Below are 24,726 nucleotides of genomic sequence, written 5' to 3'. Positions count from 1 at the left end.
GGAAAACGCTGTCAGAAACCTGTGGGCAGGGAGGGTTTGGGGCGGTGGAGGGGCCATGGGGCTGCTCTGGGCTCTGCCCCGCTGCGGGGCCGGCCAGCTGCACTGGCACTGAGGCAGCCCCACGCTTCGGCATCTTCTCAGGGATATCGGAGAAGGAGAACAGGAACGTCGCTGAAAAACATAGCAACACTGATCTTTTAGTCTCAAGAAAAATAACTTTTCTGTTTTGCTAGAGACCCCTGGGCCGCATTTATCCACACTGCTTGGAAAGCATCTTCTGCCCCTTGATTTCTCACCCAGTTTAAAACATTTTATTTGCGTGTGCGCTCACGTCTATTTTCACCGCGTCTGCGATGGGCATCTCTAAGCAATAATGAGGCGCTCGACTTCAAACCACGTTTGTGATCTGGAAGCCCTTCAATTCTCCCAGCTTTTCAAGTGACGAAGAAGAAAAAGCCAGAAGAGGACGGAGCCCGCGATGGCAGAGAAGTGCGACTGCATCGCCAGCATGTACGGGTACGACCTGGGCTGTCGCTTCGTTAATTTTCGCCCCTTGGGCTTTGGGGCCAACGGGCTGGTGCTGTCAGCCCTCGACAGCAAGAGCTGCCGCAAAGTGGCCGTGAAGAAGATCACCATCGGCGACGCGCGGAGCATGAAGCACGCTTTCCGGGAGATCAAAATCATCCGCCGCTTGGACCACGACAACATCGTGAAGGTGTACGAGGTGTTGGGGCCGAAGGGGACCAACCTGCGCGGGGATTTTTTCAAGTTTAACATGGTGTACATCGTCCAGGAGTACATGGAGACGGACCTGGCGCGGCTGCTGGAGCAGGGGAAGCTGGCCGAGGAGCACGCCAAGCTCTTCATGTACCAGCTGCTGCGGGGGCTGAAGTACATCCACTCGGCCAACGTCCTCCACCGCGACCTCAAGCCGGCCAATATTTTCATCAGCACGGAGGACCTGGTGCTGAAGATCGGCGACTTCGGGCTGGCCAGGATCGTGGATCAGCATTACTCACACAAGGTAGGCGATGCCGAATCGACGACGCCGGTGCTGCTCTTTTCACGAGCTGCCAGCTGGGATGGGGAGGCGTTGAACGCGTGTAGGGTGATGCGGTCAGACCGTGGTGGATCTTCTTGGGAGAAACCGGTCTTTGAGGCTGTTCAGGCAGCTGTAAGTGCTGCTGGGGTAGGCACTGGTGGTGGTTTCCCCAAACCAGGTGTTTCCTAGGCAAAGCCCATGGGTTGAGCTCTGCCAAGCGCACCCCAGGGCTCTCCAGCACCACAAAGCACAGGAGGGGTTCAAGTGCCATTCAGATGTCTTTCATTGCCTTGTATCATGTATATCAAATACACACTTACGTGTTTTATTCCATCTCTGCAATGGACTGCAGGGAGGCATGTATTTGCTCGCTTGACTTAGATGACTAAACTTTCTGTTTCTTGCTTTGCTGCTTTTATAAAACACAAGCTGCTGTTCATCCCCGCAGCAGCGACACGTGGAAGGTGGCTCATCTGCAGCCACTCCGCTTGTCTTTGTCCTCAGTTCTGTGCCCACCGGCTTTTAAAAAACGCAGCTCTGTCCAAATTACACTTAATTAATTGCAGGGAAGGAGAGGTGGGTCTTTGAGATACAGTCATATTCTTTCCTCTGAGGTCAAGATCCAAACAATGTATAAAACTTTTTCCTCTGACTCTTTGGTACTTACATACTGTATTATAATGTAATAGTAATTATCAGTGGCTGGGTGCAGCCCGGGGCAGCCTTGCATGTCCCACTGCTGCCCTGCTCAGGGCAAGGGATGCCCAGAGCCCTCCAGGCCCCCCAGGCTGGGCATCCCCTGCGATCCCATCCATCGATCCTTCTTGCAGCAGTCTGGCTGGGATGGAGAAGGAGGGAAAGGAGGAATGAAGCAAAGTGCAGGAAAACAAATACCTGCCCTTGAGTAGAGGAAATCCATTCCCTCTTTGGAACTGACTCAGTTTTACTCTCCTGCTGCCGTTGCCAGCTCCTCTCCGACTGCCCAAGGAGGGCTGAAACTCTCCCAAAAGTGGCAGTTTCCAACAAGGAGTTAGATAGGCACGGGCTGTGGGCTCCTCCACAAAGGCTTGCATTCCCAGGCAGCTGCCAAACCCTGCAAAATAATTGAAGGTACTGAAAACAGGTCTATACTCAGGCAAAAACACAGCTCTTTATTAAAGGAACGGCATTTTTCCTCTAACAAATTTAATTCAGCGTGGCAGTCTCTAGCAGTGAAACCCTCCTTATGGGGTAGCCCTAGATGTGTTGCCCTCTCTTAGGACAGGGGGCTGGGAGGCACCTAGCATCCCACGGCCACCATGTCCGGGCTGCCACGGGACTCTCCTGTGCCCTTGAGAAAGGGAGGCTGGAGCTGGGAGCAGCTCGTGGTGGCTTCGCTGGTGGCACAGGTCAAGGTGGGAGCAGTGGCTGTGGTGCAGGAGTATGGGAGGGAGGGAAGGAAAATGGGTGAGGAGTCTCTGTAACATGCAGTCCTGGTGCTAATGGATTTCAAAGGGTGTTGCAGGTATTTAATGCAGGTTTCCATCCAGGCTGGAGTTTTTGAGCAGTGGAGGAGCGCAGTGGAGGCTACATCAACTCGTGGATCCATGAGATCATGGGAGAAAGCAAAGCATCGCGTGCTCTGTGCCAGTACAAGTGATACAGTCCTGCAGCCAGATTCTGTCTGAAGTTACTGTTTGGTATTGTAAGATAAGATAAAACCTTTTTTTTTCAGCTGGATGTTTGTGTGCACGAGTGTCAGTGTGCCCCATGGACCCGCCGTGGCGCCTGTGCTCAGATTTAAGTGCACTTTGACTTTCTTGATGGGTTTCTGCCCAGCATGGCTCTGATTTGGACACCGTTGCTTTGTGCAGGGAGGCAGGGAATCATAGAACCGCTTGGGTTGGAAGATCATCCAGTTCCAACCCCCCTGCCATGGGCAGGGACACCCTCCACTACACCAGGTTGCCCAAAGCCTCATCCAACCTGGCCTTGAACACTTCCAGGGATGGGGCAGCCACAGCTTCTCTGGGCAACCTGTTCCAGTGCCTCACCACCCTCACAGTGAAGAATTTCTTCCTTACACCCAGACTAAATTCCTTTAAAACTGTTGCTCTTTGTCCTGTAACTATAGGCCCTGTTAAAATGTCTGTCCCCAGCTTTCTTGTAGCCCCTTTAGGTGCTGGAAGGTCTCCCTGGAGCCTTCTCTTCTCCAGGCTGAGCAGCCCCAACTGTCTCAGCCTGTCTCCATAGCAGAGGTGCTCCAGCCCTCGGATCATCTTCGTGGCCTCCTCTGGACCTGCTCCAGTAGCTCCATGTCCTTCTTGTGTTGGGGACCCCAGAGCTGAAGGCAGCACTGCAGGGGGGCTCTCAGGAGAGCAGAGCAGAGGGGCAGAATCCCCTCCCTCGCCCTGCTGCCCACGCTGCTTTGGGTGCAGCCCAGGACACGGTTGGCTTTCTGGGCTGCCAGAGCACATTGGGGAAGGGGAGAGGGAAAAGGGTGGCAAAAAGACCATCTTGTGATCCTAAAGCTCAGCCCTAATCCGTTCTGACTTCAAGTTTGGGGAGAAACGGAGCCTGGGGAAAAGGAAGAAGCTTGCGAAGAACACCAGGGAGTGAGCGCAGGGTCCTTGTTTCTGCTGCAAAATTGTTATTTCTAAGCAATTCTCCAGCACCTTAATAAACAGCGAGTGCAGTGGGAAGAAGCTGTCAAGGGCTGTGGCTTCGTGGTGGGACGTAACTTTGCGAGATGCCATTGCACGAGCACCCTCCGATTCCTCCCAGGGGTGGGAGGCTGGCACATCAGTGCAGAAAAGCAGCAGAGCCTCACTTTGCAGAGACCTGGATGCTGCCCCAGAGCGGAGCTGAAAATAGCAGCGCTGCGGTGAGCATCCAGCACCACAAATAATGTCAGTTATTTGTAAACTCTGGTGATGGGGAGGACTGTGTTTGCCAGAGCCGGATGGCAGACACTGGAAAGGCAGAGGTACGGATAGGAGGGCTTGGATTGGGCTCAGGTCAGTCCCACCTTTGATTTCCAGCTTTTCTCAGATGACTCAGAAAAATCAATTTCTTTCCGTATTTCTCTTTCAACCTCTGCTTTGCTCAAGGACTCATACAGATTTGTGACCTCCTTGGTTTGTGCTCTCTCAGAAAGCATCAGCAAGAGGGAGAGGACCGGAGCATCACCGTGTCTGAAGCTGCTGAGCCTCCACCCCACTGCTGAGTGGCATTCAGCACAACAGGGGTCCTTATACCCCAAATCCTGGTGCTGATGCAAAGCTGCCCAAATGTAGATGAAATCCTGCTTCCTGGGTAATTAATTGCTGTAAAGACTCAGTAGATCCAAACCTCTGAAGGTGGTGCAGAGCTACACCTCTAGTGTAGGGTTTTCTTGCAAGCCTGTGCAGTGAGGAAGGGTTGTCTTAAGCACTTGGATTTTTTTTTCCCCATACGATGTTTCTTATCTGGAATATGCTTAAACTGATGGCTGGGGTCTGCTAACATGAAAAATTGCAGGTTGTGTGTTGTCATCTGTCTGATAGGTTACAGCTCTTCTGACCTGATGTTTCTCAAATCCTGCTGAACGTTAAAATGGCAAGTAACAACTACAGTAGACTGTGACCCGAGTTTTAAACACACTTTAGGATACAGATACCACCTAAATGATAGCCCTTACTTGGCAATGTGTCTTGTTTACATGGCTTGCAGCAGGCAACCGTTTAGTTAGGATAATTTGATGGGAAAGGGAGAACTTTCCAAATCAGGAAACCCTGGACCACAGCAGGGTGCTGGCCTTCACCAGCTTTGAAGCAGAGCAGCTTCGCCTGCATTTCTCTCACCATTTGGCCAATGTTTGCTGCTCAGATCTCTTTCCCCGTGTGGTAAGAGCAGCACGGGGGCATCTGTTAGTTTGAAACTTCCCTGTAACGAACAAGATGAATTTCAAGCTGCCAAGCTTGTGTCCAGATGTGGGTCTGCACTTTCAGAGGCTGCTTAGACCTGACAGCTTAAATTTTAGCCCTGTCTCAGATAAACATGCTTCTAAGCCTCTCTTTAGGGCACAGAATAACAGGTTTAGCAGAAGAGGACCCTCGGGAGATGATCCTGTGTGTCCCACTCTCTCTGTCACCCTGTCTCGTCCCTGATGCTCTCAGCACCCAGCCATGCAGGCTCCTTTCTCTTCCTCCTTACTGCTCTTCTTATCCCTGGCAGTCACTAACCCTGCTGTTTATCCCTCTAGAACATCTCCACATTAATCCCTTTTTCCCTGGTCACTGCTGTTTCGGAGAGCAGGCAGCTCTGGCCGTGCATCTCATGTGGTGTCTGACTGGTCAGAGAGGAGCTTTTGGGTTGGGTGGTCTTCTCTAGAGAAGACAACAGAAATGCCTGCTGTATGGGGATGCAAAGACTTGCTGAATCCCTTTACTCAGGTGATGAGACAGCGAAGTGGAACAGTCCTTAGCCTGCCCATGTTGTACAACATAGTCAGATTACTCTTCTGGGGTCTCACCCTGGTGCCCCAGAGTGCTTGGGGGCATCTGCGTGGTGCTGCCAGGGAACCTTCTCTGCCTTTGCCTATTGGCAACACTGATTACAGAATTAATTGGTAGAAATTCCATGCTAAGGAGGGTGCAGCAGCCCTTTTAGGGAGCGATCTCATGGTAAATAGTTTCCAGAACATCTTCAAACCTTTGAAGTCTTCCCTTACTTTTGTACTTGCTGATCAGTGCAAACATAATAGCTTCCAGTTCATCCAGTAAAACAATACGCTTCCCAGGTGGGTCATCATGAGGAGGTCTTCAAAGGAGATGAGGATGTGGGATGTTGCTCCATACTGAACCCAGAGAAGACCACCCTCCGTGTTCAACCCTCGGGCAGCTGCCAGTGGCCCCATGTGTCCAGCGCCGAGCCTTCCTGCTGTGACCCCGACTCGGTTATTCTCCTTCTCTGTCCTCTGGTGAAATATGTAATAGTCTGCAGTCCTGAAATAAATGCACTCTGTCATCCCAAAACCATGAGAACACATGTCACGTTGCTGGAGCCACGCACAACAGCAGTTTTATTGTGTTATTACAGAGCAACTTTCCCGCAAACCCGGCGTCTTTCTCAGCCCTTCCTGCAACTGCCCTACCTGCCTTTCAGAAAATAAGCTTAAAAATCCTGCTGTGAAGAGGCAGCAGCCTGCTGCTGCACCAGGATTATTCTGAAAGCTTGGGGTTGTTGCTATTTTGAGGTTTCCCCCACCTTTGGCACCGCAGCCGTCTGTGCCAGGAGCTGACCTGGCTCCTGCGGATGCAGCAGCAGAAATCCCTTTCCTGGCTGTGCCTGGATCCTGCTGGATTTCCAGTTTGCAGGCACCTGGTCTGCACCTCTGTGGCTTTTTGGGTGCAGGAAGATGGATTTTTGTGTGAAATACTCTCAGGAGAGTCTGGGCTGTGGTGTTAGGGGCTGCTTGGTTTGCAATAGGTGGGATCCTCAATCCCAGAATCAAGGAATGGTTTGGGTTGTAAGGGACCTTTAAAGGTCACCTAGTCCAACCTCCCAGCCATGAGCAGGGTCACCTTCCACTCGATCAGGTTGCTCAGAGCCCCATCCAACCTGACCTGGAATGTTTCCAGGGATGGGTCATCTACCACATCTCTGGGCAACCTGCCCCAGGGTTTCACCACCCTCAGCTTAAACAATTTCTTTCTTTTATCTAATCTGAATTTCAGCTTCTGCCTCAAGGAGATGCCCTTGGTGCCTTGGGCTCCAAGGAGGAGCTCTGGGCTTGGGCAACAGTTGTTTCGGAGGTCTTGCTGTGCTAGCCACGTGCTGCCCTGGCGTGCTTGGGATGCAGGTGGTCCAGTGTGCCATGACCACTGTGGCACCAGATGCACCAGCACCCACACCTGCCCGCAATCGTTTGTCCTTCTGGTGTTATAAGCAACACACAGAATCCGTGTAAAGATTAGAAAAAACATTCCTTTTTCTTTGCTTTTAAGTATCCTTGCTGTGCTGTTTGGTATGACCTGATGCTTATCCTACCTCTAGTGAATTAATCACCTTTATAGGTTGCCCAAGCCCTCCCTGCACATGCCACAGGAGCAGAGGAGAAGCAGGAAAATGATACTTGAGAACTGTGGGGGAAAAAAAAAATAGCGTGAGAGGGCTTGAGAGCAAGCCTTGGACTTGAAACTACTTCTGTTTTTCAATTAACTCTGTTATATTGGTTTTTAAAGAGATTCCAGTGGTTCTTCAGTCCAGAAAGGGCTGTGCTGAATCCACAGAATATTGTCATGAAGATGTATGTTCCATCTTAATTAGAAGTAATTAATATGCTTCTGCTCTTGGTCTTTCTGTCTGGTTGAATCTATGTAAATGGTGAAATTCTTGTGCTAAAGGCTGTGCCTTGCATAGGCGATGGCTGGAAGCACTCGGGCTCTCTATCCTGGCACAGCTGCTGCCCTTGGGTAGGTCTTGGCACCACGGGTAAGAGCTGAGCCCGTACCGAACCCAGGTTTAGGTGGATCCCACAGCTGTGCCAACGACTGTGTGATCCTAGCTCCCAAAGCTGTGATGATATTTCCCCATAGGATTTGTAATCCTTGGTAGTCCACAAGACTAATTACTTCCTTCAGGTGGTAGGACAGGAATTTATCTTATGTATTTTATCAAAATAAAGATCTAGCCCATGTTTTAGCCACTGTGGAGGCAGAGCAGATGTAGGTGTTGAGGCTGTGTAAGCTGCTTAGGACCAGGGTGCCATGCTGCGCAGCTGGGGAGCACCCCAGCTGCTCCCACTGGAGAACCAGGCCAGGGCAGAAAAGTGTTGATTTTCAGTCCTCCTGTCAGCCCTTCCCAGTATTTTCCCCCAAGGAAGAGGAGGGATTGCCCAGAGCCCAGCAGTGGAATGCCATGAGAAGCAAGGAGGAGTCCAGATGCATGGTCCAAGAGTCAGTGGGATGGAGAAGCTGCAGGTTGCTCCTCTCCGTAGGTCCTTCCTGGGCTTGATGGTGGGTGACCCCATGGTCTGGGTTATTCAGCAGATGAAAGCAAGGAGTTGGCAGTCAAATACACGGTGATGGGTAACAGAAGAGGGAAGCACAATGAGAAGCACTGCTAATTAATTACCACCAGTAACCTCACATGGCAGGGGAGAAGCTGAAGATGTGTCCAAAACATTCGGTGATTTTTTTCAGGGAGTTTCTCTGGTACACGAAAGACGCCTGAGGAAGAAAAGGTTTGGCTTGTTGCAACTGTTTGTGTTGAGCCCATGTCCAGGGCTGAACACCAGGCAGCTGGTTCAGCACCCAATGACCCCTCCCCGCTCAAGGAGGGCAATCAGGAAAAGGAAGGAAGACCCATGGGCTGAGATAAGAACTATTTAATAATTGAAATAGCTTAAAATAACATGGAAAATAGTCTGATAACAACAATAATATGTACAGACAAGTGATGTACAACTGCTCACCACCCCTTCGACACTGTCCAGCCTGTTCCTGGCCAGCGATCCCAGAGAAGGAAAGTCCCAAAACCACAATCCCAGAAGAGAGGGAGTTAGGCCTCAGGAGCAGAAGGACAGGCAAGACCCTCCAGGGACAGTGACCGCTGAGACAGAGAGGAGAAAGAGAGAGCCTGTCCCAGCAAACTTTCCCGTTTATGGGGAGAACAATGTTACACGGTACAGAACACCCGTGTGCCAGCTTGGGCGTCAGTCGCCCCGGCCGTGCTCCCCCGGGTCCTTGGGCATCGGGGCCGCCAGCAAAAACAAGTGGCAAAGTCCTTGAGCACTGCGGGCACCTGCCCACCGCGGGGGCTGCAAGCTGAAGCAGAGAGGGTCTTATCAGCTTCGTTCCTGCTGGGTCGGGTGCTGCAGCCTTTCTAAAACCGCGGCGTGCTGCAGAGATGCAGCTTCTCTGAGCAGGAAATTGGTTTTGTGACTCTGTCCCAGCGAAACCGGGACAGCAACGTGTAGTTATTTGCAGTATATCGCTCATAGGTTTTGCATGGTGCACACCCTCCCCAAGAACTGAAATCCATCTTGCTGTCAGCGGGGAGAAAGGTGTGAGCCGAGTGTTAAATCTGTATAGGAGAGTGGCATTCCTTTGCTGGGACAGGGAAGAACTGCTCCTACCAGGAACCCCCATCCCTAAAGTTAGGATTTTTCCAATCAATGTCAATGTCTCCATGGTTCGGGATAACTGCGTTAGCTGGAAAGCGGCAGTCTGATCGGATAACGCTCGGGGGCTCTTGTGGCAGTTCTGATTCAGCAGCATCAGCAGAAATATAACAGTGTTAAATGAAACTTCTCAGTTAATCAGCCTCCGTTACAACTTATCTTAAGAAGGCCAAAAGTAAAATGTTCTTTTAAAAGCAAACCTGTTGTGATTAAAAGCTTGCCAACTTGCACGTTTGGAAATTGGAACAAAAACCTGTGTTGGGGGAAGAGGAGCATTATAAACCTCATAGCGTTTGTGATGGTGCACTGCTCTCACGTGTAGGTTGACGTGTACCCTGTTACATCCTAGGAGATGATATATGACATAAGTGCATCCGCAGTTATATTGCAACTGAAAACAGTTTATGAAACCATATCAGTTTACCTGAACTATATTCATGCTGTCATTGCGTTTTCATAGATTCATAGATTTCTAGGTTGGAAAAGACCTTAGAGATCATCGAGTCCAGAGGATTTTGATCCTCTCCAAATGCTTCATGGCATTTAAATGCAATTCAGCTTTATACTTTCCTTATATTTTTATTTTCTACTGTGTTTCGATCTACCTCGTTCTGTTAATCTGTTATATTTAATATAGAAAATGCTACTTACGAATATCCCAACATTATCCTGATGAAATAACCATTCATGTCCAACCCTGTCGTGGCACCCGCGCATCCGGAGCTTGGCTGGCGAACGAAGCCCAGGGCTCTGGGACATCCCTTACGATGCCAACGTTATTTACAGCCTTGAACACATGCCCTTGATTTCAGCGGGAGCTGCTGAGCGCTTGGCACTTGCGTTAAATCTCCCGGGTGAGTTCAGGAACGGGAGGGCTGTGGACCAAAGAGACGATGGTATTCGTTCTTTGTCCCATGGGGTGCTGCTGAGAGCATCTCCTTTAAAACCAGGTCAAGCATCCCAAACAGCCATCCTCACTGTAAGCAAGGTAGGACAGAGCGCAAGGACCCGCTCCAGGCCACCCACCTGCCGGCAGCGATGCCGGGGCCCCATCAGCTGGGTGGGGAGGGAGGGATGTGATTTTTTTAGGCAGGACTCAGGCTCAGTGCAGAAAGGACAGGGTTTCCTAGCTCTTCATCAGCTAGCTGATCCTCAAAAGGGTTTTCCTACTTATCCTCCAGACCTGTATTTTCAAGAGTCTTGGCTAGGAGCCCTTGCGGGGCTGTGACCCGCTTAGTGATGCTTTAAGACATCCGCTGGTCCTTTCCTTCCATGTGGAAGTGATTTTCCTCAGTAAACCTGTTTTTCTGCCTGTCCTCTTGTTCTCCTCATTACTACGAGATCCCACGTCTCACCAACGTCAGATGCCGCATAGGCTCGCCCACAGTTCCCAGCACGTGCCCCAGACCGAAGCGGGGTTCCCTGCAGCTGCATCCCAAGGATGCAGGCAGGGCGAACTCGCCTGAGGACGGATCCTGCTGAGAGCATCACCTGGGCGCTGCGTGCTCGGGAGCCCAGCGCGCTCCCCATGCCACCTCTGCTCCGGTCCCCCGGTGCTCGCTGTGGGTTTGTGCCCAGCCGGGGCTGACCCACGGGCAGCTGCTTTTGCGTCGGCTCCGCAGGGAGCTCCTGCCCTTTAAAAATTCCATTTCAGCATCAGTGGTGGGAGCTGGATCTGTGGGAATTCAGCGCTATGTAACTTCTTGTTACCAGCAGCTTAGGTAGCTATGGAGGGACTACGGATACAGGATTAACTAGAGATGGAATCAGCAAAAGATTTCAAACTGGTAACGTTTGGAAATCCAAGCGCTGTGCTTGCAGGTACTGAGCTGGGAAAGGCTTCCTTCATCACCGGTGGGTTATAGCTGGAACCCAGCAAAGTACTTAAATAATGTGCTTAACTTCTAAAATGTCTCAGGTGGTCAAACTGGGATTTATATGATGGATCTAAGTCTCCTCATAGTGATCTGAAATAACTTTTGCAGGTGTGGTCTGCGAATCTGTGCTATTAAAGCCATCTGTTCTTAGCAGAAGATGCTTCAATACCATGGTGACAAACAACAAAAAAGTTTTTGGGGAGCAGCAAGTGCTTTGCCTCCTGGAGCACCGAAGCATCTCCGTGTCTCACCTCTTTGCTTCCTGTGACATAGGTGACCGTAGCCTGCCGTAGGTGCAGCACGAGCATGGTGGGCAGGTTTGTCTGCGGATCCGATGGTGGGGCCATGGCCACGGCGGGCAGTGAGGACTGACCAGGGAGGAGCAGAGGAGCTCTCTTGCAAGGTTGATGTCATCTCTGTCTCTGCTTTTTCAGGGTTACCTTTCTGAAGGCTTAGTAACCAAATGGTATCGCTCCCCTCGCCTCCTCCTCTCGCCAAACAACTACACCAAAGCCATCGACATGTGGGCGGCCGGCTGCATCCTGGCCGAGATGCTGACGGGAAGGATGCTCTTCGCTGGTGAGTTTCTGGCCGAGATGCTGATTATTTTTTTTTCTCCTTCCCTCCCACACAATTTGAAGGCTTTTTATCATGGCAGAGGGAATTCCCCTCTCCTTGCCAGCCAGGGCAATCCTTGTAGCATCGCTACAGGGATCGTATGGTTGGTTATGAGGCATGAGAGCTGTCTCCAGAACAAACTTCACTTGCACAAACTGTGGTATTAGAGGGTCCCTTGGTTGATGCAAACTTCCCTGGTGCTGGCAGCCCCTTGGGGACGGCGCAGAGTTACCATCTTGATTTTTCACTCAGCCTTCTTGTGCTTGCCTGGGAAGGGACATGTGGTGGTATGGGTGTGATGGCACCCAGTGGGAAGGCACCGGCCGGTGGGGTGCCCGCAGCTGGCCCGGGGTCAACGGTGCCTCTGTGCCAAGACCTGCCGGGCAGAGACGATCTGCTGTCGAAAGCAAAACCCCAAACAAAGAACAATTCTGATGAAACAACAAAACCTTTTTCTGTTTCTGGGTTTCCGACAGAAAATAAGAGCTGCTTGTTAGGAGGAAGGATGCTTAAAAAAAAAATAAATCATAGGGTGGAGTATAAAGGCATGAGATAATGTAGCCCTGTCCCAAGAGGTTTGTGCTCTGTGCCATGGATTTTAATTGTGATTGGTGTTTTCAGGGTTTGCTTTTTTTTTTTTGAGGGAAAACATTTGAATGCTACTACACAGTTTCATCCATAAGTGCTTCCCGTAGGCCATGATAAGGAGTTCACCTGGAGCTCATCAGTGCAAGGAGCTCGACTGCAGCCCTGTGTCATCCGGTGGGTTTGTCAGTGATTGTTGTGAAACCCACGGTAAAAAAAAATAAAATATTAGTCTAAAACACTCCTGTAAAATTAAATATATTCTGCAGAGGTCTATGTACATCCTTTGTTGTATTTGTTGTGATGGAATTCAGAGCCAGAGAGGCAATGCTCCTGCTCGAGGAGCCACCTGGCTGGGGACATGGCTGGAATCCCACTTCTCCTCCCAAACGTCGCAGGGGTGTGGATGTGCCACTGATCTCACAGCCGTGCTTTTCGTCGTCCTTCCCAGCGTCCACCATAGCCTCCTGCAAATTTGGCAAGTTCCCAGGTGTTCCTATAAGCAGGTATTGGAGTTGTAAAGGTGAGGCGCAAAGTAAAGAAGACAAGAAGGCACCGGCAAGGAGTGTGCAATTATCAGTGCAGCATTTGAAGCTCAACTCTGATGTTCTTGAGAAGAAAATCTTTATTTAATAAAATTCCAAAAGCGCTACTCCAGGATGCGAAGCTGTGCTTCCCAAGCTGGGATGCAAAGCCATTCATTCAGGAATGAAGAAGACATCCTCCTGCTGTCGCAGAAGCTGCCTTCCTGCCCAGGGTCTGCAGCGACGCTTCTCCTTGGTTGTCTTTACCATCACCCGTTAGTGTTTGGAATGACAAGATTTAACGCGTTTCGTGAGCAGCTGTTCGCAGAGCTCCGTAAATAAATAATTAGAACCATTAATAATGGAGAAGGACACTTTTTTCAAAAATATTTCAGCGCACCGCAGAGCTCCGCAGCCGGTGCTCGATTGCGGCTGCTCTGTCGCTCCCTCCCCGCTCCTGCTTGCAGCTTCCATATTTCTTTTGTGAAAGCTGAAAATTAAGCAGTTGGTAGCATTTCAAAGACATCATTAAAATTGCCTTCCTCTCTTTCCTTTCTCTTATCCCCGGTCTTCCCTCCCCAAAATTTTTGAATCCAGAGACTTCAGCTCTGAAAATTATTCATGAGACCTGGCTTCTCCTGCTGCCTCCCAGGTATTCCAGAAGCAGAGACATCTCCACGTGCCACTTGTCCCTGCAGCCACAGGGCATTTTCTGGTCTCGCTAGAAGGTGCTGCACGTCAGTGAGCTCCTGAGGCAGCTCTGCCAGCCACCTCCCCTTGCTGAGCCATGGTTTGCACCATGGAAGAGTCTCTGAGCTCTTTGGGTGGAAGCAGACTGAACGATGTCTTTCTAGGGCAGAGCTAAGTCCAGGGCACCAGACCAGAACTAGGCCCTGGTGAACCAGAGCAGCAGAAGCAAACCCCAACACAGATGGCAGGCTCTTGGTCTTGCAAGATCTGCATCTCACATTAAACTGGGTGTAGCTGGAGCTCCAGGGAAATCCTTTTGGACTCTAAGTCAATCTCTGTTCTTCTCTACTTGCTCCTTGTGTCAAACGGCAAAACAAGACTGGCTTGTCCCAGCCCTTCTCTGGCCGCCCCCACCATAGCACCCAAGGACTAATCTTTGTCTTGGCTTTTCAAACTGCGCTTGACCCCTCTCTCAGCCCCAGCTTGGTTTTTGTGCCCTTTGTGGACCTCAGGGTAGAAGTTACGTTGGCTGACACCGACTGTCTACTGCCCAGGTGGCCAAGCTGATCCTTAAAGCTCCCTTCATGGTCAAGGCAGAGGCAAAGGCAGCTCCAGGATGTGATTCATCTGGCTTCTGTTAGCTGTCTGCCTTAGGTGAGATTGACTGTGCCTTAGAAATATTTATTTTCCTGCTACTGCTTGTAAAGAGCGTTTGGAGAACAAGCTGAAGTGCCCATGCTGGTGTTGCACATGGCTACTGGTGAGAACAGTCCTGTCCCAGCTGCATGAGATGCCCCGGAGCATCCACACAGGAACCTACTTCACAGTTTGGTTCCTGAGGGTCCACAGCAGGTTAGAGATCCGGAGATGGGATTTGGCAGATGACAGACTGGGCTCAGCTGAGCATGTGCTGTGAGCACCACGCCTCTGCTTTCCAGCCCTGTGTGATTGCTTAATACGCCCCCAGATGATGACAAGATACTTGGTTAATGCGTGGTGATAAAAAACTGGAGCTCAAATTCAGGTTGCTTTAAAAATAGACTATAGAGTGTTACAGGAAGGTCTTGGCCCTCTGCTCCGTTTTCCTGGCCTCCTATACCAGTAAGCAAAGAAGAGCTGGGGTGGGAGCCTGGCAGTGGGGCAGGGTGCCCGCAGTGTCCCACGCCACGTACCGTGTTTCATCAGCTGGTGTCCCTAGAAGAAGAGAATACAAACCTGATCACTTAGAACAGCTGAAACTGGCAAACCCTTGCACAGCAGCGGGGGCACATCTTTTCTTTTGCTTTTCTCCTCTTTGCCCGGGAGAAGGAGTTTGCCCTCAGCCCCCGTCGCTGCAGGACGAGACTTTCGGAGAGTCCTGGGTCACCAGCAAACACCCGGTGGGAAACAACAGTGGCATAGTTCCCAGAAGGTTGCAAACCTCCAGTAATTGCCTTACACTGGATAAATTGTTTTTTGAGTATGCGTCAGCGGCACAATTTAAATTGAGTGCTTAGCATAAGTCAATATAATTAACTCAGTAGTCTATCAGGGGTGCTTAGGCAATGCAGTTGAATTAAGGTGATCAGTTATTGGGAGCAGATGTCACTCGCTGCTTTCCTTCTCCTACACGAGTTATTGAACATCCAGCAGGGAGAGACCTCAGCCCCCTTGCCCTCCCCACAGCCCCTTCCCTGGGTGGTGCGCTGGCCGGGACACCTTTGGCTTTGGCAGAGCCTTGGGATGGCACAAGAAATTTGGCTCACCCAAAGCTCATAGGACTGTAGCACGTCTCCAGTCGCTAAAATCTGTTCCGCAAGCCTTTGGAGAGCTCCCCACCACGAGCAGCGTGGAAAACAGGGAAAAGCATCCATAACTGAGCAGCTACAGCTCCCTCCAGTGTCTCTTCCACCATCTGCTGCTGAAGCGTATCCGGAAGCATCACCAGTGAAAAAAAAGAGAAAATGGGAGAAAAAAAGCTGCCTGTCCTTGCAGATCTCTGTGGGGTTCACCAGTGGGGCTGTGCCTATGGCCAAAAGCTAGGAGGTGGCGCAGTGCCTTTTCCCATGGGATTGCTGCTTGCTCCCAGAGGATTCACTGGCAGGGCTTGGGTGCTCACCCAGGACTTGGCTGCAAGCCCATGTAAGGGTTCCCTTTTCCAAAACGTAGAATCATGGAATGGTTTGGGTTGGAAGGGACCTCAAAGATCATACAGTTCCAAACCCCCTGCCATGGCCAGGGACACCCTCCACTACACCAGGTTGCCCAAAGCCTCATCCAACCTGGCCTTGAACACTTCCAGGGATGGGGCAGCCACCGCTTGTCTGGCCAACCTGTCCCAGTGCCTCACCACCCTCAGAGTGAAAAATTTCTTCCTTTTATCTAATCGAAATCTGCCCTCTTTCAGTTTAAAGCCATTGCCCCTTGTCCTGTCACTACACGTCCTTGTAAAAAGTCCCTCTCCAGCTTTCTTGCAGCCCCTTTAGGTACTGGAAGGTCTCCCTGGAGCCTTCTCTTCTCCAGGCTGAACAGCCCCAACTCTCTCAGCCTGTCTCCATAGCAGAGGTGCTCCAGCCCTCGGAGCTTCATGGCCTCCTCTGGACCTGCCCCAGCAGCTCCATGTCCTTCTTGTGTTGAGGACCCCAGAGCTGAACGCAGCACTGCAGGTGGGCTCTCAGGAGAGCAGAGCAGAGGGGCAGAATCCCCTCCCTCGCCCTGCTGCCCAGGCTGCTCTGGATGCAGCCCAGGACACGGTTGGCTTTCTGGGCTGCCAGCGCACGGTGCCGGCTCATGGTGAGCTTCTCCTCAATCATTCCTGTCGCGGACAAAGATGTTAAACAGCACCCTGATACTGACCCCTGAGGAACACCACTTGTCACTGGTCTCCACTTGGACATCGAGCTGTTGACCGTGACTCTTTGAGTGCGACCATCCAGCCAATTTCTTATCCACTGAGTGGTCCATCTGTCAAATCCGTGTCTCTCCAATTTAGAGACAAGGACACAGAGCTCCTCGTTCTCCTTGGGTAATGACAGCACGTTGCATTTATTCTGTCTGTAGTTCATATTTTTCTTTTCAGGAATTTATGCCTCCAGAAGGTCCCTAGGAATTACATAAGTAAAGGATAACAGTGGAGAATTGGGTTCCTGAGAGCCATAATTTAAGGCTTCCAGTGTTGTGTTAGCAGCTGCTTTGTGTGACTAAACACGTTGCCTTTCAGCTGCCAGGTACCTTCAGCGAGCAGTGACTGGAGCTGCACTGAGAAGAGAACAGCCACAAAGCCTTTGTGACTTTTAATACTCTGCAATTTTGATCACAGTTTGGAAATTAGCCTGATTAACAAGGTGTTTGTTTCCTGATGGTCATCTTTAGTTTCTCCTGGAGCCATGCTGCAAACCTCTAGATGACCTAGAATTAGTTTTCTATCTTAGTTTCTATAGGAAAGTGAATTAGTTTGCCCAGGATTGATACTGGCAGGGTGCCCCTCTGTCTTTTTTGCTTTTCCTGTTGCTCTGTCTTCTTCTGAGGCTTTGTATGAGCAGTGTGGTGAGATGGTGACCAGCTCTGCTAATGTCAGTGTGGGTGTGGTATTGTCTAAGTTCATTGCCATGTTAGAGCTTAGAGCTCTGCCACTCGGGGTGAAAGTGGCCACGACTGCCTTGGACCAAACCGTGTTGGAGTGATGAGGCCATGATGGTTGGAGACTTTCCCAATCTCGATGTTTGGACCTACTCTTGCCCAGGGTGGGTGTGTTTGATGTTAAGTCCATGGATGTGGTCTGGGAACTTCCTGCAGACCCACAAGGAGCTCTGGGCTGGGGAGGGAAGCCCCTGCGAGGCTCCAGGGACCTCCAAATGGACAGGGTTTCCTGAGGGTTTGAAGCCACCAATGGTATCCACCATCCCCTGTGAGCTGGCCTCTCCACCGTCCCTGCAGACTGATCGGAAGTTCTGTGTGATAAATGAGGTTCATTCCTCTTGCTGTGGATCAGCTGAGCGCTGCTTGCTGGTGAAGCATCCTGGAAACCATCATTGGGGCAGCAAGGGGCTTGGTAACCCCAAAATCCCCGTTGGTTTGTCCAGCCCAGCCAGCTCGCTTCTTAATGGATAGTCCTCCCTCTAATGACAGAATATTTATGACCGGTGTTTTTGGCAGACAGAAAATCAATAGTGCGACTCAGTATTTCTGCCAAGCTGCTGCTCCGTACACACAGGGAGCTGGAAGTCCGCCGCGGAGCTCTCGGTCGCATCCAGGAGCACGCTAAAGAATGGGATTAACGTTCGTTAATGAGGTGTTTGGCTCCGCTCTGCTGGCGCTGCCGCTTCTCTCCTCTCGCAGTCCTGAGCTGGGGCTCGGGGATGCGCAGATAAATATGTGCTGAAGGAAAAGGATTTAAAAAGGTTAGGGTTAAAAAGGAAAAGGGTTTAAAAAGGAAAAGGTTGCCCAGAGAGGTGGTGGATGCTCCATCCCTGGAGACGTTCAAGGCCAGGTTGGACGAGGCCCTGAGCAACCTGATCTAGTTGGAGATATCCCTGTTCCTTGCAGGGGGGTTGGACTAGATGACCTTTGAAGGTCCCTTCCAGCCCTAACCATTCCATGATTCTATGAAAAATATAGGATTGCTCATAGCAGCTGTGAGAATTGTCACCATCCAGAGCCTTGACTTGGTGCCCAGCAGCCAGGTGGGACCTGGTCAGAAAACCCCTTTCCCATCAAGAGCACGCTGAGGTCGGGCACTTGGATTCATTTAAAGACGAAGCTTTGGGACCCCTGGAGCTGGGTTCGTGGTCTTCTTGTTATCGTTGAGGTTGTGGCAGCACTTTTTGTTGCTGCCGCACAGAGGGGCTTCACGTCTCGGTGTAGCACAGCACGTGGCAGGGACACATCAGTGACAGCATTGGGCACTGCCCTGCCTGGCCGCAGCCATGTGAGCCAGGATGCTTCATCTGGGGTTGTGGACGAACCCAGCCCTGGTATAGCGTAAAGGTCATCAGTTTTGAGGTCATTAGAGCCAATATCTGTCTCCTTCTGTCATGCAGGATGGACCCCACTATGTTCCATGATCTGAACTAGTGCCAGGTGTCCCTGCCCGCGGCAAGGAGGTCAGAACTAGATGATCTTTGAGGTCCCTTCCAACCCAAACCATTCTGTTATTCTATGATTCTATGATTTCAGTTGGATATGGTTTCTGCTTTGTAGTCATTTTAAGTAGATTGCCTATGTTGGTCGAAAATCTGCACAGACATCCTCAGGGTGACTACACCAGGCGGGCAAATTGTCTAGGTTGAGTCTTTCACCCTTAAAAAGTGGTGATCTGACTGGGAGTCCGACCACGTTTTCCTTAGAGCAAAAAATGGTGGCTAATGCGAGGATCCATCAGCGTGGAGGGGCTGGCGGGAGATGCGGCGCTGCGGTGACACGGGTCATTTCAGAGGGGTGGCCATGCAGGAGGGTGGCTGATAATACCACACACCCCCCTGCAATTTAACTTCTGAGTCTCAACTCACTGCCTGTTTTCTACCCACCTAGGGGGTCACGAGCTGGAACAGATGCAGCTTATTCTGGAGACAATCCCCGTTATCCATGAGGAAGACAAAGAGGAGCTACTCAAAGTGATGCCCATGTTCATCAACAGCACCTGGGAAGTGAGGAAGCCACTGCGCAAGCTGCTTCCCGAAGTGGACAGTGAAGGTACCGTAGTGCCCGGTGGCTTCGGCAATGTCCTTCTCCTGACACTTCCTCTGGCTGCCGAGTTTTTAGACCTGTTTCCTCGGGAGGTCACAGGAATCGCCCTGCAAGGCCAAGTGCATGAATGCTGGTGAATGAGAGTTCAGATGTCTCAGGGTCTGCCGTGCTTGCTCCCACCTGGAGCTCACGTGTCCCCACGGCCGTTCCCCCCAGGTCCTGCTCGCCGTCCCACCGGGGAAGGCGTGGGCCACAGGACAGAACTCACGATGCAGTAGCTTTCTCGCAGGTAGCTTGTACAGAAATAAGGGAGAAATAGTCTTCCAAGACTATTCCAGGACACTTTCAAGGCGCATCCCTGCCTTCCTGTGCCTCTTCTTGAGTGAGGGTTCGACCCAGAGGTTATTTTCAAGCCCTGTTCCTTTTCTCACTGTGCTTTTTGCATGAACACAACTGTGTAGTACAAGAAAATAAATGCTTTTACTCCACAAATGTCTGAACTCCATGAGGTGGTTGCTACATGCAGAAACGTCGCCCAAGCACTCCGAGGCTTGGACATCACCCACGTTGGGCTGTCACAGCCTGCAACGCTCGAACACCACCTCAGCCACTTCCCTCCTTTGGCTAAAGCTTGAAGAAAAATCAGCAGCATGTTGTTGCGAGGGGGCTGCAAACCACAGGCTGTTGGACCTGAACTTTTGCCTGGAGCAGCTTTGTAGGCAGTGAGAGCGTACAGGGCGGCAGCCAGAGCTGAGCAGTGTGGACCAGGGCACATTAGCTCTTCTAAGCTTTTTTCTTCTCTTTACCAGTACGAGTTGGGGACTGAACTGTTGGGGAGCAGCACAGGGGAAAGGGACCTGGGGGTCCTGGTGGACAGCAGGATGACCATGAGCCAGCAATGTGCCCCTGTGGCCAAGAAGGCCAATGGCATCCTGGGGTGTATTAGAAGGGGTGTGGGTAGTAGGTCGAGAGAGGTTCTCCTCCCTCTCTGCTCTGCCCTGGTGAGGCCACATCTGGAATATTGTGTCCAGTTCTGGGCCCCTCAGTTCAAGAAGGACAAGGAACTGCTGGAGAGAGCCCAGCGCAGGGCCACAAAGATGATGAAGGGAGTGGAGCATCTCCCTTCTGAGGAAAGGCTGAGGGAGCTGGGTCTCTTTAGCTTGGAGAAGAGGAGACCGAGGGGGGACCTCATTAATGTTTATAAATATGGAAAGGGTGACTGCCATGAGGATGGAGCCAGGCTCTTCTCAGTGGCATCCAATGATAGGACAAGGGGAAATGGATATAAGCTGGAACATAGGAGATTCCACTTAAACATGAGGAAGAACTTCTTCCCAGTAAGGATAACAGAACTCTGGAACAGGCTGCCCGGAGAGGTGTGGAGTCTCCTTCTCTGGAGATGTTCCAAACCCACCTGGATGCATTCCTGTGTGATCTGATCTAGGTGGTCCTGCTCCGGCAGGGGGATTGGACTAGATGATCCTTTGAGGTCCCTTCCAATCCCTGACAGTCTGTGATTCTGTGTGATTCTGTAAGCTCCTTCCAAGGCTTAAACTGGGCTGGGGGACCTGGCCACCTGCTTTTGGGAAGACGTCAAGACCAAGCCTGACTTATGTTTGTTGGCATAACTCTTTGTTATAAGACGTCAGCTATATGGGCTTGGCAACACGATACCCATCGGAGCGGGTTGCCCACGGACTGCGTCAGCCTCCGACAAGCAGGAATGGATTTATTCCCTGTCGTTACTGCAGGACGAAAGGTTACCTGCGCCACTTACATAATTCATCAACATTTTCCTGCCTCTCTGACCCGTAATATAGAGCTCGTAATATGTCATTCCCCCATGCTTCTTGCCCGCAGTCAGTGACCTTATGAAGCTATTGATTCCTTCCTACTTAATTAGTCCAAGCAATGAAATAATCCCGTGGGAGACAATCGGATATTGGTTAATGTTTAATCACTGAGGCAATAGGTATGGCCCTTCTTTTCTGCTGAGGGATTTTGCCCCTAAAGAAACGTTCCTGTTCACACGATTAAGTTTTTAATGAGGATACTTGGGAAGGTACAATGCAAAAGATGTAACTGAAGAAAAGTGTATTCCTATTTGTATTATCTAAACTCTAAGGGACTCTTCCCTGCTCCAAGAATTGGCTGAATGGGCAACATCTTTAATGACAGGATTTGGTATTTTCACATAACCTCAGTAAAGGAATCATTAAAGAAATCACAATAAACCATATATATTTAGACTTAATTCTAGTCACTTTAATTGCACTTAATTTCCTCATTCATCATTGTAGAAAACGTTCATGCTCCACGGTCTTTCTAAAGTAATTTTAGGCACTCAGGGCTCTTTAACTATTAATGGGCAAAATAATTTCATAGTGTTGGTCACGCGTAGGGCTTTTAAAAATTGCACTTTAAATCTAATCCTGCTTCAGTTGCCCATAAAGATGCGCAATCAGTTGTCTGAAACACAGTGTACTTGTCGAATGGATCTGAGAACGTTTAATCAACTCCCGACACCGTCCAAAGGTCTTTTTGGGGAACGAGCTTAGTGTTCTGGCCCAGCATCACAGCACCGGTTGTGATGTGTGTTTGCTGTCCTGTGGAGGTGTGATGCTCTCACTGTCATCTCTCCTGCCTTGCTAGATGAACTGACACTTGTGGGCTGCAGGATTGCTCCACTGCAAGCACACAGCTCCCATGGAGGGTATGATGGATGCAGCAAGGACAGAAGCGCCCGTTTTAGATGCACACAGGATATGACCTTTAATTCCTTCCTTACTTCAAAGGGATTTGTTATGGGGGATTTGTGAGGCTTGTCCTGGAAAGGAAGCTGGTATTGCTTTTGAGGAATTAGTGAGCTTGTTTCTGTCTGCTTCACAGCTATTGATTTTCTGGAGAAAATACTGACATTTAACCCCATGGATCGATTAACGGCTGAGATGGGTCTGCAGCATCCTTACATGAGTCCCTATTCCTGCCCCGAGGATGAACCAGTGTCTCAGCATCCATTCCGGATTGAGGACGAGATTGATGATATTTTACTGATGGAAGCCAACCAGAGCCAGATGTCTAACTGGGACAGGTACGGTACCCCAGGCTGGGCCAGAGACCAGACACTGGCTTCAGTTCTGTAGGCAGAACTTAACTGGTGAGTCTCTGACCTGCTGCTGATTGGGTTCAGTCACACGTGCTCCGGACCCATGAAGGACATCTGCTTTTCTACCTTGCTGAAGCCAGTAAGAGTTGCATCATTGATTTGCACAGGGAGTAGATATTGAGTGTACACATTCCAATTACTGAGTATCTTTCTGCTCTTGGTTTTATTCACAGCCCATATTGTCTTCGTTTGAGTTACATCTGTTTAAGTGACGCTACGGTTCTTCCCTCTGTCCTCTATCCCTATAATACAAGTTATAAAATAATGTGATTCTTGTACCTTTTGGGGACACGGCCTGATTTGGAGCTCTATATTTATCACTTTTCAAGGCACGTAAGCCCCAGACCTGGAGTCTTAAAAAAAAAAAAAAAAAAAAAAAAAAGAATCCTTAACTGTGTTGAGTTTTAAATGGTTTGCTGAAAGTTGTACAGGAAGTTTAGAGCAGATCAAAGGCTCGAGTTGAGATCTTTCATGTCCTAGTTGTCATGATTACCCCAGTTACTAAGCCAGTCCCAGTACCAGAGCAGGCAGGACAAAATAAGCAACTAAGGATTAGCTACGTTCACTTTCCTATAGAGCTCCTTCCAGCTGAGCGGGGTGAGCTGGCTGAGGACATCTGCAGCATTATTCCTCTCTGCACAGCAATTAAATCTCTTAATCCACTATATTTCACCAGCATGGAAAAAGTACTCTGAAGAAATCCCTTGCCTTCACTATTGTTAATCACTTTGCCTGAATGAACAAGTATCAGGGTGGAGGCTGGGGAGGACAGTCAGGTAAATTAAGTAAAGAGGACATATATTTTTCAGGATATCTGCCTTCAGTGTATTCCCATGGCTCCAACATCCCTGCCAGTTATAGTCCCCAAAGCAGCAAATCAGCTGCTGGAGGTCACCTTGTCACCCTGTTATCTCTTGGCTTTCTTGGTGTGACACAAAAAGCTGGGACCTAGGCTGTTGGTCCTGCCACCCAGCTGGGGACAGTTGCTACAGGGCTGTAAATTTTGCAACACAAGCCGAGTGGTTTAGAAATGAGAAATTATTTTGCCTGTGTTTTGTGGGACACCTGAAGAGCATTTCACCACCAGGCCATAGAGCCCCGGTCCCTGGGATAACACGTCTTTCAGAAGCAGCTCAGTTAGGAGCCAGTAAGTCAAATGTCACTTTGAAAACCGTATCTACAAATGGCTGTTGTCAGGTAATTGCAATTGAGGGTTTGATTTGACTGGCTTGAGAAGTTATCACTTAGCAAGGTGACCCTTCAGGGATGCTCTCGGTCCACAACATCGGAGTAAACTGGTGATGTCCAGTCTCAGTGGGGATTTAAGCTCATCTGTTTTGCTTTCATGGCAACAAACAAGGAGCACTCACCCTGTGGGTGCTTGTCTCGGGGCTGAGGGACAGTTTGATTATTAATACTGTTACTCATGTTTTATTCCCAAGTGGAGGGGAGGTGATGAATGTGAAGGGGCATATGGTTTGGTCGCTGGGCTTTTATTCCCACTACTGGTCCTGTCTTAGACTCTTAATAAATGCTCATCTCCCCCTGCCTGTTTTAATACACAAGAAAAACGGCTCTAATATTAATAACAACTTACAGATCTGCAGATAAGCAGCATATCAGCAAGAAAAAGGTAAAAATAGCAGCAGCAGTGTGCGCATCTGTTTGAGCATCGCTGGTTCTAACGAAGCCATCATCTGCGTGTCTAATAGCAGCGTGTCTTTTGCAGGTATCACGTAAGCCTCTCCTCTGATTTGGAGTGGAGACACGATAAATACCACGAGATGGATGAGGTTCAGCGGGATCCCCGGGCAGGGTCTGAATCCATCGCTGAAGAAGCACAAGTTGATCCGCGGAAATACTCACAAAGCAGCTCAGAGAGGTTCTTGGAGCTATCCCACTCATCCATGGACCGAGTATTTGATGCCGATTGTGGGAAATCCTGTGATTACAAAGTGGGGTCACCTTCCTACTTGGACAAATTGCTGTGGAGAGACAATAAGCCCCATCATTACTCAGAGCCGAAGCTGATTTTAGATTTATCCCACTGGAAAAGAGCAACCATAGCACCTGCGGCTGAGCTATCGCTGGAAGAAGAACCATCCAACCTCTTTCTGGAGATTGCTCAGTGGGTGAAGAGCACGCAGGTGGGTCTGGAGTGTTCCAGTCCTCTTCCAGAGATTCAGGAACGGAGCCTGCCATCTTCTCCTCACCATCTCCACAAAGAGCCAACGGAGGTGAGCAGTGAAACAGACCCTGACTTTGACTTGGATGTCTTCATCTCCAGGGCACTGAAACTTTGCACAAAACCCGAGGATCTTCCAGACAACAAGCTCAATGACATCAACGGGGCCTGCATATCTGAGCACCCCGGTGAGATTGTGCAAACAGAGGTGTACCAGAAAGAGCGGTGGTGA

General features: G+C 50.1%; 1 protein-coding gene across 1 annotated transcript; it reads left to right on the top strand.

Annotated features, from left to right (window-relative positions):
• Window positions 1-478: 478 nt before the first annotated feature.
• MAPK4 (mitogen-activated protein kinase 4) lies at window positions 479-24,726 on the top strand. Its single transcript, XM_009984904.2, has 5 exons — window positions 479-1,024; window positions 11,497-11,641; window positions 18,988-19,149; window positions 22,033-22,234; window positions 24,039-24,726. Exons 1-5 carry the CDS (start codon window positions 479-481, stop codon window positions 24,724-24,726), a joined length of 1,743 nt encoding a protein of 580 aa, XP_009983206.1.

Source organism: Tauraco erythrolophus, chromosome Z, assembly GCF_009769465.1.
Source record: "Tauraco erythrolophus isolate bTauEry1 chromosome Z, bTauEry1.pri, whole genome shotgun sequence".
NCBI classification, from domain to species: domain Eukaryota; kingdom Metazoa; phylum Chordata; class Aves; order Musophagiformes; family Musophagidae; genus Tauraco; species Tauraco erythrolophus.
Note: the sequence above shows the minus strand (reverse complement) of the source record. Positions and strands in the feature narration are given on the sequence as shown.

Coding starts and splice junctions, on each gene's coding strand:
- MAPK4 (XM_009984904.2), top strand. CDS start 479: ATGGCAGAGAAGTGCGACTGCATCGCCAGCATGTACGGGTACGACCTG. Junction 1,025..11,496: donor ATCAGCATTACTCACACAAG/GTAGGCGATGCC, acceptor CTGCTTTTTCAG/GGTTACCTTTCTGAAGGCTT. Junction 11,642..18,987: donor GGGAAGGATGCTCTTCGCTG/GTGAGTTTCTGG, acceptor CTACCCACCTAG/GGGGTCACGAGCTGGAACAG.